The following is a 15,948-nucleotide window of genomic DNA, read 5'->3' on the forward strand; positions in this document are numbered from 1 at the left end:
GTGAAAAGAAACAATCTGCCTCTGGAACTGACTTTACAGTGTCAACCAAGACCAGGTTTAGACAGTGCGCATTACAGTGGACATAAAACGCAGTTTTAGCCTCTGTCTTAATTCTGGCTGCCACACCCGAATGTTTACCACTCATTACTGAGGCGCCGTCATAACCTTGTCCAACAAGGTTTGATTTACTGAAGGCCATAGCTTTCTAAGCACTTGATGATCATGTCACTAAGCCCCTTAGCATCTAGATCAGGGGTGCCCAACCTTTTTTTAACCAAGATCTACTTTTGAAGTTCATGACATGCCAAGATCTACCAAGTCAAACACAAGGGCCGGGCAATAACAAGTAACAAGGAACCCCGAGTGCAGGTCAAATGTAGTTGTTTTTTTATTTGCACAGGAGAATAAACAGTAAGTTAAGTCCAATAAACGAGGAAATGATCAATGTGTCAAAAAATAGGTTGTCAAAACAGAACTTAACAAGCTCACAAGAACTTCACACCATCTCTCTCTCTCTCTCTCTCTCTCTCTCTCTCTCTCTCTCTCTCTCTGTCACATCAGACACACCAAAACTACAGAAAAGAGCAGCCAAGAACTCCAGAAAAGGCTGTGCAGTCAAAAAAAATCCAAATCTAAATAAAACACCACAATTAATACACACACACACACACACTCCAGCCAGGCCAGTCCACACACACACACACACACACACACACACACACACACACACACACAAAAGTAGAGATAACTTCATAGCAGGCAGGAGGAGAAGGGAAGTCCAGTATTTCAGAATGCTTAACGGGGCATTGGCACTGGCAGAGAAACCGGCAGATGGATTCAAATTCAACTGGAAAACAGATAAAAATAGGAAAATACTAAGTACAAACTATGTGGATGTGAAGATGTAACATACTCTTCAAAGTACAATATATGAATAGGACTATGCCTAATTCAAGATAAGAATAATATAATAATATTAATAAAAAGAAAACTTCTCTACCTTAGTGAGACTTCTGGCACTGGGAGGAGTCAGCAAGCTTCTCATAATCCGGGCGGTAGGAGCTGAGCGCCAGCCTTAGGCAGGCCGCAAGGTGGTCATCAGTCAATGTCGTTCTGTACTTCGACTTGATGATTTTCATGTGAGAAAAGGCAGACTCACACAAATATGTTGATCCAAAAAGGGAAGACATATTCAGTGCACATTGTCTGAGGCTTGGATACTTCTCTTCCAGCAACAGGTTCCAAAATTCGCCACTTATGCCAGGTGTTGCTCTTGCTTTTAGCTCAATGTCATTTGTGAGAGTAAGAATTTCGTTCTCCACAGCACTGCCGTCCAGGCTGAAGAGCGTGGCTATTTGGGGGGCAATGCAATCAACATCAACATTTGCAAATGGAAAGCATAGGAACTGGGCAACGGGCTCAATGGAAGCAAAGTCCGCAAACCGGCGCTCAAACTCCGATAGAATGCTTTGAATTTGTTGCGCATAAGCATCTGACAGCTCCACACTTTCCTTGCCCTGGCGGCGGAGCTCTGCCTCCATGTGTGGAAAACTCCTCAGGTCACACCGCTGCAACCTGCTTAACAGCAGGCGTAACTTTGTTTTAAATGCGTTCACTGAACTGATCATGTTGGCGATGTGCTTTCCTTTCCCCTGCAGCTCGAGATTCAAGTCATTGATCTTATTGGTGACATCGGTGAGAAAGGCCAAATCAGTGAGCCACTGACCGTCATCCAGCTGGGAATAAGCAACAGCATGGGTTGTTGAGTGTTTCAGGAACTCTTTAATTTCGGGCAAAAGTTCCAAAAATCTTTCGAGGAATCTGCCACGGCTCAGCCACCTGACGTCGGTGTGCAGCAGCAGATCTGTGTGGTCTGCACCTGCCTCCTCCAGCTGGGCACGGAATAAACGCCTCTGTAAACTCCTGGCCCGAACAGAGCAAGCGATCTTCATCGCAACATCCATGACGTCCTTCATATTTAAAATCTTGCCGCACAGCTGTTGTTGATGAATGATGCAGTGGTAGCTCAAAAATCCGGGAAAGATTCCGAAAGCTTGCACAGAGCAACGAACCCAGCAGTGCGCCCAACCATAGATGGAGCCCCATCAGTTGTGATGGATGTCAGTTTGAAGAGAGGTAGATTAGACTTGCTGACGAACTCCATAAAAGTGTCAAAAATATCTGACCCTCTTGTGTGCCCTTTCAAAGGCAAAATGGTCAGGAGCTCCTCTTTTGCCGTCATGTCGCCAAAACCATCCGAATGAAAACACACAACTGCGCCACATCCACAGCATCAGTCGACTCATCAAATTGCAAGGAAAAACAAAGGCAGGCGTCAATGTCATTTTGTAGCTGCTGTTCTATATCCCCTGACATGGCCTCGCACCGCCTTGTAACGGTGTTCCTGGACAGCTGCATATCTTCAATAGAGGACACGATCTCTTTCTTGTTTTTGAAGTCAGCAAAAAGCGTGTCAGCGGCTTCCAAAAAAGCTTCCTTGAAAACTTCGCCATCTTTAAAACTTTTTTTCGCTTTGCCAGAACTCTACTGACACGGTAAGACGCTACCGTGGCAGCTTTACTCTTGTTGACAGGTCTCGTAAACACTGCCTGCTTTGCGGCTAGTTGTCTCTTCAGCTCAGAAACCTTCTCAGTCCGTAGAGCTGATCTCGCCGGGAAGTCACTAGCATACTTCTTGTGAACCGTAAGAAAGTGTCGCTCCAAATTCCCCTTCTTCGGAATGGCCACAGCAGCATTACAGATCAGACAAACCGACTTTGAATTTGAAAAAGTAAAAAAGTAATCATCTTCCCACTCGCGATGAAAGTGATAAGTTTTAGCTTTTTTGGCTTCCGACATTATCTCTTCAACTGACAGCTACGTCTTCCCGCTGTAGAGTCCCTGGTTACAACCTAGCAACCGTGGCAAACCATGGCCAGCAATCAGACTCTAGCATGAATAAAAAGGTTGCCTGCATACTTATTTTTATTTTTCATTTTATTATTATGAAAATACACATTGGCCTCTCATGAACAATGATTTGATTAGTGTTTTTTATTTTGTATTTTTTTTTTTTTTTGTCATACACTTCTCGCGATCGACTGAAACTCCGCCCACGATCGACTGGTAGATCGCGATCGACTGGTTGGGCACCCCTGTCCTAGAGCGTGGTAAGCGGATCACACTCATATACGAAACGGTTCCAATGAACTGTTCCAGTTCCTTCACATCTAATTTCAGGGCGTGGTTGGGGTTTTCTTGGGTGCTGTACAGATTGCTCTGATTGACAATAAGCGCTAAAAGGTCAAGGTCAAAAAAGTCTCTGAAATAATCAATGGGCTGTCTAATTGAGTCACTGTCGGGGAGGGACCCTTGCCACACTGGCACGTTTTTTTAGAACTTTGAGTCTGTTTCACTGTTTTCCATGTCACTTTTTCTTTGTTTCGTCTATTTTGTTTCCTTCTTGCAGCTTGGCCACTGGTGGTAGCAACCACTTCCTCGTCACTGCTGCTCTCTTCATTCCCCGGAACACCTTCACCGCCGTTGCCCACACTGCCTGCGTCTCCTTCAGCCTCCTCCTCCTCACTGTTGCTCCTCTCACCCTCATCTGCAGGGATCAGAATAAGCCATTAGAAAATCTACCAGCCAACACCAAAATTAAGAGTTTGGTTCCAAAAAGCTATATATCCATCTTTGAAAATATTCAAAAGTCATGTATTTGGAATGTATTATTTTAGAAATGTTTGACCAGATTTTAATTATGTATAAATAAATCAAGTACAACTGTAGGCCTAATGCATATCCACTGATATATCTAAAACACAAAATGTAAATATATAGACTATGTATTTCTGAAAATGAATGAAAATGGCTTCTATAGTGTTCTGGAAACAACCTCTTCTAATTTACCAGCATTGGCTGGTGCTAATTTTGAATCCTGTTTCACCTGGCTTGGCAACATCCTCATCACTGCTGCTCCTGTCCCTTTCACTGCTGCTCTCATCACCTGGCCTTGGCACATATTCCTCATCGCTGCCTGCACTGTCACTCAGACAACTATCCTCACTGTCTTGTGGGAGTGCCCTTACGATGCGTCGTCGCGCTTGCGCTCTTGCCGTAAAAAACGGAGGGTTTCATTCAGGTCTACATAAAAATAAATGGCAGTTGTATTCACATCCCAGCGTAGTGTCAGTATAATGATTATCTGAAATAACTTAGCAAAATACAGTGGATTCCCTAGATAAGCCGCCCAAAAAGAGTTTTACTAAATAGCGCTGGTTAGTGGTTAGCATTAGGCTAACTGCCTACTGTCGCTAATATGCTACAAAGCTAAATATGATAACTTCAAAAATACGAATCACACACATTTCACCTCATTACGTCAAGTGTATAAGCACACAATAAGCATGTGAGTATTTTTATCTAACCACAACTTACCTTAAAATTATCACAGGATTGAACTTCCCCAACTCCTATCGTGAGCAGCATAACGGATTTATCCTTGTACGTAAAGAGTTAACAGGTCCGTCACTTTGCGGTCCCACGGGAAACAACTGCTTGTCGAAGGTTCCTAGGTCCGTAGCGAATATGCACTAACCGGCATTGGGGAATGCAGATGCTATCTCGGCTGGTTGACTGACTAAAACAGTTTGTTGCATATTTGTGACACCAGGCGTTAAGGGGTTAACAAAACTGTGCAAAACTTAACATGTGCAACAATGGTTGGAGGTACAGACCCTGGCTCATGGACTATTAAGCTTAGGTAAACAGGAGGGTTAAAACAGTGCACTCGCCTGTTCTTGTGTTTGCTTGCAAACACTTTGATAAAATCATCCATGTTGAGTGCCCTCGCTCTTCTTGACTCAATACTTAGCAAAGATAAATGGCTTAGTCTGTTGTCTAGCATGGTTGTCCTCAAATGAGTTTTAATGAGCTTTAGAGCTGAAAAACTCCGCTCACATGCAGCACTGCTGACTGGGGAGGGCTAGAGCTATTTTGCATAGCCTGAAGAGCTCAACAAACACCTCTTGGTATGGTTCCAAAAACACTGTTAAATCTAGGATGTTTCCCAACTGTGCCGCCCCACTCTCAGCTTTCCTTGACAAAATTCTTCTAGCCTGGTGAAGCTCATGAGTAAGATCCTCCTTATCACACCCATATATTGTTCCAAAGTCAAAGACCTGGTCATCCTGGAGGAATGTACTGCTTTTAGGATTTAAGGCCTGTATACCTCTCATTACTGAACAGTTCATTTTTGAGAACCTTCTTTCCATTTCAGAAACTAAGGTGTCAAGGATGGGGTAGAGTAGTCCCTGCCTGAATGAATCTTTGTCTGCATTACCCTTGCGCAGGCCTATAGTACATGTCACATACGACCCACCAAGTTTGGTGCTGACTTTATGTGCTCTTTTCTTCTCAACATTCTCAACAGCTATGTTGCACTGTTTGGCTGTCTCTACTATGTCATGCCACAGTTTATCAGTAAATGTCTCAGTCCTATACTCTTGAAAAGTATCAAGAAGTGACTCCACCATGTCTGCTGCCATAGCTAAATCAACTGAGGGTGACTGCAACAGTTCAGAAAGCAGCTTTGTGTCACCGAAAACTTTTCGGAAGGTTGCAAGGAGGCCTATAAATGTGAGGTCAATCTGTGCAAGCAGACCTCTAGCATCAATGGACCTGTCTCTGTGATTTTCTGCACTTATATTTTGAAGAACACACAACACAGCTGGTAATCTATCCATCAAATTCCTGCAAGCTACTGCTCTACATGCCCATCTTGTGTCACTTAATTTTTGTAACTCTCTAGGTGTGCCACCATACATCTCTTTCTGGACAGTAAGCCATTTCTGGTGCACATAAGAGCCTGACATGTATACATAGATCTTTTCAAGCAGTGAAAAGAAACAATCTGCCTCTGGAACTGACTTTACAGTGTCAACCAAGACCAGGTTTAGACAGTGCGCATTACAGTGGACATAAAACGCAGTTTTAGCCTCTGTCTTAATTCTGGCTGCCACACCCGAATGTTTACCACTCATTACTGAGGCGCCGTCATAACCTTGTCCAACAAGGTTTGATTTATACTGAAGGCCATAGCTTTCTAAGCACTTGATGATCATGTCACTAAGCCCCTTAGCATCTAGATGTTGTGCATGCTGCATTTCAAGGAAGCTTTCATGAACAGCCCCATTGTAATAATATCGAAGTACTAATGACAGCTGCTCCTTTTTTTGCAAATCTTTGGTTTCATCAGCGATGATGGAGAATACCTCACTCTCTTTCACTTCTTTCACAATGGAATCCTGCACCATACTGGCTAAGCACTGCAGAATTTCATTTTGTATGGTATTGCTTGTGTATTTTGCATTGCCTGTTGCTTTCATTTTTTGGCTACCATGGGATTGTGTTTAGCAATCATTTCAAGAATTTCTAAGAAATTCCCTTTGTTGTCAGATTGCTCAGACTCACGGTGCCCTCTTTGTGCCATATTTTGTGTGGCTGTCAAAAGCAGTACATCTGCAACAGTTTTAATGTAACTGCGATTCTCTTCAACCTTCTTTTGTACTCATTGTTGAGCATGTTTAATACAGAAGCATCTGTAAGTGCAGCCTTCTTGTGTTCACTCCAAGCTAACATGGCAGTAATATGAGAATCTGATTTTTCATGCACCTTAAAGCCAGCATCTTTATACATTGCTTTTTTCCAATGTGAAAAGCCGGATTCTGAGGTAAAAACGGATTCTGACGTGCTAGGCAAAGAGAAGTGTCTGCATGCATAGCAGTAAGCGCAGTCTTTCATAAGTGAGTACTCAAGCCATGAAAACGTGTTGTACCAAGATGGATTGAATGACCTCCTCTTCTCTCCTTGCATGGTTTTTGGATATATCTTTACAGTTTTTTCCTATCGTTTTCGGTCATGTACCCATACTATGGTCACTTTTCCCTATCACTTAACACAGTGGGCTTTAGAGACACACACCTCTGCATATCTGTTAACCTTTGGTGCAAAATGCACTACAACAACCACACCACAAACAATGCTGCCATAACTTAACACATGTTTCCTCTCAGAACACTATGACCTAAAAAACACTAACATCTTGAAGCATTGCCAATTGCATATATAAAATGTTGCTGTGTCCTCCAGTTTGGCATAGATTTCCTGTAGTGTTGCATTGAAAAAAAGAGAAAAAACACAGACAAACACTTCTTTGGACTACAGTAATAAAGTTTGTAATATTACAGTATGACAATCCAAGCCAAGTATCTGCTGACAGTGTTCATATGTCGGTTTACCTCCCACAAAAGATGTCACAATTGAGTGTGGTAAATGTACTGTAATTGTAAATACAGTAAATACTGTAAGTGTTTTATGAGAAACTGAGAATAACAATTTTCAGTTTTTGTAATGCAAATTACATACAGTAAGTACGTAATATATGATCCAGAAACAAATCACAAACACAACAGTTTTTTTCACTGTGCTTTACTTTTTGGAGATTTTGTCACAGTGCAAGTGTTACACAAAACAGAAAATACATTACAAAGTCAAAAAATGTGTTCTAACAAAAAATGCAATGCACAAAACCTGCACATACTGTATATTACAGTAGCCCAACAGTGGCGCAGAATTGGGCTAATCCCTCCTATCCTCCGCATTTGGCCACAAATTTTCATCTACGTCGCAACGTATGGTTTCTCTTGCCATACAACGTGGATAAAATCTTTTGGAATGCCTTATCCAGGCCTGGATATCTTCTGGGGCTATGTCCATACACCCAGCAGCCATTGCCTCTAATAGGGACATCTGGTCCTGAGGGCGGTGGTCATAGACCTTCCATCTCCACGCCGAAAAGAATTCCTCGATGGGGTTGAGGAAAGGAGAGTAAGGCGGAAGGAAAAGTGACCTCATCCTAGGATGCGCCGCAAACCACCCTGTGACTTGCCGGGAGTGGTGAAAGGCCACATTGTCCCATACAATTACATACGTTGGTAGATTCTGCCTGTCTACCTCTCTTGCTGTGAGCCTTTCGTAAAGCTCATCTATGAAGGCAATTAGGCGTTCGGTGTTGTATGGGCCTATGCCGGCCTTCTGCAGCTGCAGTCCATCGTTCGAAATTGCTGCGCACATGGTGATGTTCGCACCCCTCTGGCCTGGAACATCTATCGTGGCCCTTTTCCCAATCAGGTTCCTTCCACGGCGACGTGTTTTTGCCAGGTTGAAGCCAGCCTCATCCACAAAGATGAACGCATGTTCATTCTCACTGGCTTCAAGTTCCATGGCTCTCTTCAGGAAATTAGAGAATACACAAGATACCATAAGACAAAAATGGCATAGCTTACAGTTTTGTGCAAAATCACAATCAACATGACAGTGTGTCCTGTGTTCAGTCTTACCTGGACGTATTGGTACCGGAGTTCCTTTATCCGCTCAGAGTTCCTCTCGAAGGGGACAGTGTAAAGCTGCTTCATTCGAATTTGGTGCTTTTTCAGCACTCTGGCGATGGTCGTGGTGCCAACATTCTCAATGTTGGCAAATACACCAATGTCTGCGATGATGTTTGCACAAATTTCTCTTAGCCTTATACTATTGTTAGCAATAACCATTTGCACTATTGCATTTTCTTGTGGCAAAGTGAATTTTCTTCCCCTTCCACCTGAGTGGGGCAACCGTTGGGTCCTACAATAGTGAGTCAGACACAAATGCACTGATACGTCAGGAGAGTTTTGGAGACTTCTCACATCACATTACTACTGTTACAAACACATCAGTCAGAATGCTGTAAATACTGTATAGTACCTGTTAGTTTGTGTGAAAACCCTCACGATTGATGCCACCGTTGATCTTGGCAAGTTCGGCTGAACCCTCAGACCAGCTTCCCTCATGGACAGACCATGATTGATTACATGGTCGATGACAGTTGCTCTGATTTCATCAGATACAACTGTCCTTGCTGCTGCTGCTCCTCTCCTCCCTCTTCCTCTCTCCCTCTTCCTCTACCTCCACCTCTCTACCTCTTCCCTTCACCTTCACCTTCACCTCCACCTCTTCCTCTTCCTCTACCTCTTCCTCTTCCTCCTACTCCACCTTCACCTCCACCTTCACCTCCACCTCTTCCTCTTCCTCTTCCTCTACCTCTTCCTCTTCCTCCTACTCCACCTTCACCTCCACCTCCACCTTCACCTCCACCTCTTCCTCTGCCTCTGCCTCTTGCTCTTGCTCTTGCTGCATCCATTTTCCTATACCAACTACGTAAAGAAGTCCAAAGCAAATGCCAAAGAAGGCCCTTTTTCAACGAGGCACAAATTACATGTAAAACACCTGAGTAGGTCTTTAGCTGAGTAGGTCTTTAGCTGAAATGACCACCAGGTGTTTTGCATTGCAAAACTTATCCTCTGTGTTTTGTACAGATCATTGTATGTAGTGTTGCTTTTACGTAAAAAAAGTAATTCCATGCCAATTCACCAAGAACTATGGTGCACAGGGGGAAAAAAATCTAAATTACTGTAAAATAAAATAAATAAACTATAAACTAAATATTTTTTCTTATTCAAACATGTAACTTCATTTGTCTGTCCAAATGCAGCATCTTTCCATCTACAGTGATCTAAATTACTGATAAGTTAGGTTTTGAACAGAAAGTTCACTGTTTTGAACAGAGTATCTAAACATTGGTAAAATATGCTGTAGTTCCACAGCGTTTTGCCGGTAGTGAACATTGACTGGGGCAGGTATCCATGAAATTTGGAAGAAGGCGTCATTGCCAGCATTTGTATCTTAGCATAGGGGCAAGTAACCACAGTTTGGTTCACATGGTCTACTGGTATGCTCACTGTGTGAAGTGTTTAGGGAATGTGAACATGGTTTAGGTAAATTGCCTAAAACGATAGGCACATAATGTTTTAAAGAAGGTAAATTCATACATACCCTGATCTGTTTGTGATGTTGAGGGTCTTTCCTCTTTACCATCCACATGTACATCCACAGAAACTGTGATTAAAATGATAATACAATCAGCCTTTCCTTAGTAAACTAAGTGGTATGTTACAGTCAAACCAAATGAGTAAGTTCAAACATGAGAACAAACTTGAACCATCAGGATTTCACATACCTATGTGTACAGCTGAAGCTGAAGCCTGGCTCTCATCCTCTGACTGACTGCTCTGCCCCTGCTCTGGTTTCTATTTTGGATTTCTTCCTTATGAAGAAATCCTTAATATTCTGACCTCTTTTCATACTGTAATAGTCCCATAATGCACGACATTCTTATATGTTGTACAATAGATAATTGTGCATACACACGAATGATATTGATGTTACACGGGTCTAACATAACAATGTTACGCAGTACAGAATAGCTAAATGTTAGCTTTAGCATCGTTGACAGTCAAAACAGTGTTTGCTAATGAGATGAGATGATGACAGCCTTGTGCCAATTACAATAAAAAGAAATAAAACAAGACAGGATAAACGTTTAGCTTATTACCGTTACAGCTTTTAACTACAGGCACAGTAAGTGTAGTGAAATGTAGGTTACTCACATCTTTCTCGACGACGCTCCAGAAACGTGTTGCTTCCATAGACAGTTTGTTTCACGTGTAGGTTTGCTCAAACTTCTTCTTCTTCTGGACTTTTTTTTTGCAGGCTACATACTACTTTAGCGCATCTCTGCTGCCTCTCAGGTTTGAGAAGGAACTGCAACTCTAAACAAGCGTGCAGTTTACATTCAGTGCCGTGGATATTGGGGTGGCACTTGGGGTGGCCAATCAGATTTCAGGGGTGGCCCGTGCCACCCTAGGCCACTCCCTGAACACGCCACGAAGGCTCGCATGAAGTAGTAGGCTGAGGCTCCATTTCACAGTCAATCATGTCTGGTTCTTGTGGGCTTTTCTTTTAAAAAACGATCCATGATGCTTGTTCCTTGCTCTTTGTGAAATGTATTTTCGCGGTTAAATTATAAAACAATGTGCTGTGTGCTGCGCTGTCACGCTGTTTCGTGGGGACGCACCCGTGAGACAGATTTTTATGGTTAATTTTATATATTTGTTTAACTAAAATGACTTTACAATTTTATTAATCCATTCATATGTAAGAAAGAATGTATTTATGTATTCAATATATACATATATGTCATATATGAAATGTCAGATTTTTTTATTTTTTTTAATTAAATGTCAGAATACGTAATTTTTTGCACCCCTGACACAGTCACGGGCACCCCAGGTGTGCGGTACCCACTTTGAGAAAGGCTGGTCTAGATTAATGGGGAAAGCCAGGGACATTGTGAAGATAACACTCCGTAGCAATCCTTCACTGAAGCCTCATGAGAACCCAAAAGTAATTATTAACATACTGAAACAGCATTTCAGTGGTGTGGCGTGTTCCAGTATGCCTCTTGCAGACTTCTATAGCACTGTGCCTGTAGCAGGAGAGAACCCAGTCGAGTACTGGATCCGCCTTAACAAGGCTGTTGATGCAGCTGAGGAGGGTTTGAGCAGACAGGGGCGGCATATTGATGATCTCAGTCGAGAGGTAACCATGATGTTTGTCAAGTACTGTCCCGATCCCTCCCTTGCTGCAGTGCTACGGTTCAAGGCGCCAGAGAAATGGACAGCTGGTGAAATACAGGAGCACGTTGACCGTTATCAGATTGACATGAGAGAACAGCTGAATACCAGACCAAACCGTCATGTCCCAGCAAGACATGTGGCAGTTCATATTCAAACACCTGTGTCTGAGGAGGTGTTGTTGGCCAGCCATCCGGAGGTACTCCCTGTGCAGGCCGAAGTGAGTGCCACGTCTACCACTCAGTTTGATGAAAACTGCCTAAAGACCCTGATTGGCCTGCTTGACCGCACACTTTCTCAGAACAGCCAGGTGATGGCTCAGAATAACAGGCCGATGTATAGACAGCACCCGTCTGACCAGTCACAGAGAAGATACTGCAAGGTTTGCAAGTCTGCAGAACACACTACCCTAATGCACTGCCGGCGAGATCGCCTGTGTTTGTCTTGCTTCAAGCCGGGTCATATCAAGAGAGAATGCTCAAGTTACACTCCCGGACGGAGGACCAGGCCACACATCTACCTCAAGAGCAACAGCATTTAAACTGACTGGCCCGCATTGGGAGAGGGGATGTGCGGGTGAGGACAATCAAACCTTCAGAAGTGGAAGTGAATTTGAACAGTGTTATGTGAAAGTGTGCAGTGCAGCACCGGCTGGTGTGAAGATAATAGCACAGAACACACACAGAGTTGAGCCATATGATGAGCTATTCTATGCTCCAGTCGATGTGAATAATGTGTTCCAGATGCAAGGAATGCTTGATTCAGGTTCCATGGCCTGTACTTTCAGTGGAGAAGCAGAGGAGAGGATGCTGAGTGAGAAAGTGCTGTCAGATCCAAGACCGATGACACAGGAAGTGGTTTTAGTGGGCTGTGGAGGAAGCTCACCAAACCAAAGTGTATGTATGAGGTTGAACTGAAGGTGTATGGGTTAAGCTGTATCGTTCCAGTTTTGGTGGTGCCAGGCCAGCGAGATGATCTCATCATTGGCACGAATGTGATCAAGTTTCTCATGCGCCAGTTGAAGAACAGTGATGATTACTGGCGACTTATCTCTGTTCGCAGTCTTTCTTCATCCCCTGAGTGTGAACAGTTCTTGGATCTCATGGCGAACACGTCTCGTTGGAGGGGTGAGGAGCTACCGGACAAGATTGGCACAGTCAAGCTCCAACAGTCAGTTACTCTTCTAGCGATGCAAGAGCACCTGGTCTGGGGTAAGCTGCCTAACAATGCGCCCATGTCACCGGGAAGCACTGTGCTGGTTGAACCAACCTCATCCAAGTCCATGCCACGTAACATCATGGTTGGCCGTGTCGTGACACCTCTGTGGGGTGATAGGTGGGTCCCCATGAAGGTCACCAATCTGTCTGATAGACCAGTCACACTGAAGAGGAACTGTAAGCTGGCAGATGTGTCCCCTTGTCTAGCTGTGGAAGATTTTGAACTCCTCCAAGGCTATAGCCAGATTGACACAGCTGTTCCAGGCAAGCGTCATACACCACTCAGTCCTTCAGGTCTCGAACAGAGATTGCGAGATGTTGGCCTTGACAAACTTGACATACAGCCTTGTCAGACTAGCCCCGCAGGAACTGTGAAGTTAGTCCAGCTGCTCGAATGCTACAACGATGTCTTTTCCAAGCACGAAATGGATTGCGGTGAGGCAAAGGGCTTTGTCCACCGCATTCGACTAACAGATGATCGTCCATTCCGCCTCCCCTACCGGAGAGTACCGCCTGCTCACTACCAGAAGCTACGTCAAGTGTTGACAGACATGGAGGAGCAAGGGATAATTCGGAAGTCAGTGAGTGATTATGCATCACCGCTAGTGATGGTATGGAAAAAGGATGGAAACTTGAGGATCTGCACCGATTTCCGGTGGTTGAATGCGAGAACACTCAAGGACGCCCATCCCCTTCCACACCAGTCGGACTGCTTGGCTGCCTTGGGAGGGAACACCTACTTCAGCACAATGGATTTAACGTCCGGTTTCTACAACATTCCCATGGCAGAAGAGGACAAAAAATACACTGCCTTCACCACACCGCTAGGCCTGCATGAGTATAATAGGATGCCGCAGGGACTGTGCAATAGTCCGGCCTCATTTATGCGCATGATGCTCAGTATATTTGGGGATTTGAACTTCAGCAGCCTTTTATGCTATTTAGACGATTTGCTCGTCTTCGCATCAACTGAAGAGGAGGCTCTACGGAGACTGGAGGGCGTGTTCCAGCGCCTGCGAGAGAACAACCTGAAGTTGAGTCCTAAGAAGTGTCATCTGATGCGATCGTCTGTCAAGTTTCTGGGTCACATCATAGATGGAAACGGGGTGGCTGTGGATCCTGCGAAGGTGGATGTCATATCCAGTATGTCGAGGTCTGATCTTATGGAGGATGACGGATGTACACCTTCAGTGCGGAGGATCAAATCCTTTTGGGCATGGTTTTCTTCTACCAGCACTTCATCCCCAACTGCTCTTCCATTGCCAAGCCACTCTTTGCTCTGACTGCTGGGCAGAAGAGAAGAGGAAGGAAAAAGTGAATGTGAAGGCAGGAACATTCAGGAAACTCAAGCCTGATGACTGGATTCCAGAGTGTGACATTGCCTTTGCCGGTCTTAAAGAACGTCTGCTGGACTGTGCGGTCCTTGCACATCCTGACTTTTCACGTCCTCTGATCCTGTCGACTGATGCCTCCTTGGATGGGCTCGGTGCAGTGTTGTCACAAGTCCCTGCTGGTGAAAGTAAAGCACGACCCATAGCGTTTGCGAGTAAGACCCTCAGCAGCTCTCAGAAGAACTACCCAGCTCATCGGCTCGAGTTTCTGGCATTGAAGTGGAGTGTCTGTGACAAATTCAGCCATTGGCTGAAGGGCAATTCCTTCACAGTATGGACGGACAACAATCCACTCACATATATAATGACTAAGCCAAAACTCGACGCCTGCGAACAGCGATGGGTTGCGAAGCTCGCTCCCTACACATTTAGTCTAAAGCACATTGCGGGAACCAAGAACATAGTGGCTGACGCTCTCAGCCGGGACCCGTTTTGCGAAGACTGCTGGGCGTAGACTTGTCTCAGAGTCCTACAACGATCTGCTTGCCGAATCTGATGGGGTTGGAGAAGATGGAGTTCAGAATGTCTTTCGTTTAAAAGTCCAGTATCAGGCGATGGGGACGGAACAAGATACTGCGACTCAGTCCTGTTGTCCCCCACCTCTCTGTGACAGCATTGTAGAAGCTGTCCTGATTCTCACAACAACTGGGATGCGGCTGCAGAGTCCAGGGCGACAGGGTTGATCCAGTCTGTTCAGCACTTCCTTCCCACCAGGGCAAGACCTGCTGCCTGCCTTCTCCGTAGAAGAGCTCCAGCGAAAACCAAGAGCTTGACCCTGGCATCTCTACGGTTATGCCATTCTGAATCGGCGGAGGAGGCCCTCAAGGCGGGAGAGGGATGGTTTGGACTCAAGTGCCTTGGTCCTTATCAGACAGTGGGAGAGACTTAAAGTCGTTGATGGAGTGCTCTACAGAGTCGCTAAGGATTCCATGAGCAAGCAGAAGAGACACCAGTTTGTCTTGCCCCGGAGCCTGGTGGAGAAGGCCTTGCGTGGTGTGCATGACTTGGCCGGTCATCAGGGGCAGGCGAGAACAATTCACCTCGCGAGACAGCGCTTCTTTTGGCCTGGAATGGAGCGTCAGATTAAAGGCTATGTCAAGTGCTGTCAGAGGTGCATCCTGGCCAAGACACCAGATCCTTCTGCCAGAGCTCCGCTTGAAAGTATCAGGACATCTAATCCTATGGAACTGGTGTGTTTGGATTTCTGGAGTGCAGAAGATAGCAAGCAGCCTCCGTGGATGTTCTTGTCTTGACAGACTATTTCACAAAGTTGGCTCACGCCTTTCCTGCACAAACGAACAGGCGAAGCAATGCTGCTATGTTATGGGACAATGTTTTCTGTGTGTATGGGTTTCCAGAGCGCATCCACATGATCAGGAGCCAACTTTGAGAGTGAGCTCATTGCAGAGAGTTGCTTCTGCTATCGGGAGGTCTCCCCAAGCCGACACTAGAGCTTATCACTCCCATGGGAACGGAGGAACTGAGAGATTAAGTAACAGAATCGGGGAACATATTCCAATGCTGCTGCTGAGAGAGAAGGCCAAGTGGCCCCAGCAAATCCAGACCCTGACATTTGCATACAATGTGCAAGACGGTGCATGAGACAACTGGTACGCGCCTTTTACCTCATGTTTGGTCGGGTCCTAAGACTCCTGTTGATGATGTCTAAACAGGTCCTGCACCACCAGAGGCGGACAGAGTACACAGATTCCTTACTTGAGTAAAAGTACAGATACCCCTTGCTAAATTTTACTCAAGTACAAGTAAAAGT

At 44.8% G+C, this 15,948-nt stretch overlaps 1 protein-coding gene across 1 annotated transcript; it reads right to left on the minus strand.

The window, feature by feature from the left end:
• Positions 1–724: 724 nt before the first annotated feature.
• Positions 725–1,983, minus strand: LOC129116493 (general transcription factor II-I repeat domain-containing protein 2A-like). The gene is made up of 2 exons (XM_054627357.1): positions 1,001–1,983; positions 725–847 (listed from the first exon to the last, which is right to left on the minus strand). Exon 1 carries the CDS (start codon positions 1,974–1,976, stop codon positions 1,002–1,004), a length of 975 nt encoding a protein of 324 aa, XP_054483332.1. The 5' UTR covers positions 1,977–1,983; the 3' UTR covers positions 725–847; position 1,001.
• Positions 1,984–15,948: the final 13,965 nt, after the last annotated feature.

Source organism: Anoplopoma fimbria, unplaced genomic scaffold, assembly GCF_027596085.1.
Source record: "Anoplopoma fimbria isolate UVic2021 breed Golden Eagle Sablefish unplaced genomic scaffold, Afim_UVic_2022 Un_contig_8727_pilon_pilon, whole genome shotgun sequence".
In the NCBI taxonomy this organism is placed as follows: domain Eukaryota; kingdom Metazoa; phylum Chordata; class Actinopteri; order Perciformes; family Anoplopomatidae; genus Anoplopoma; species Anoplopoma fimbria.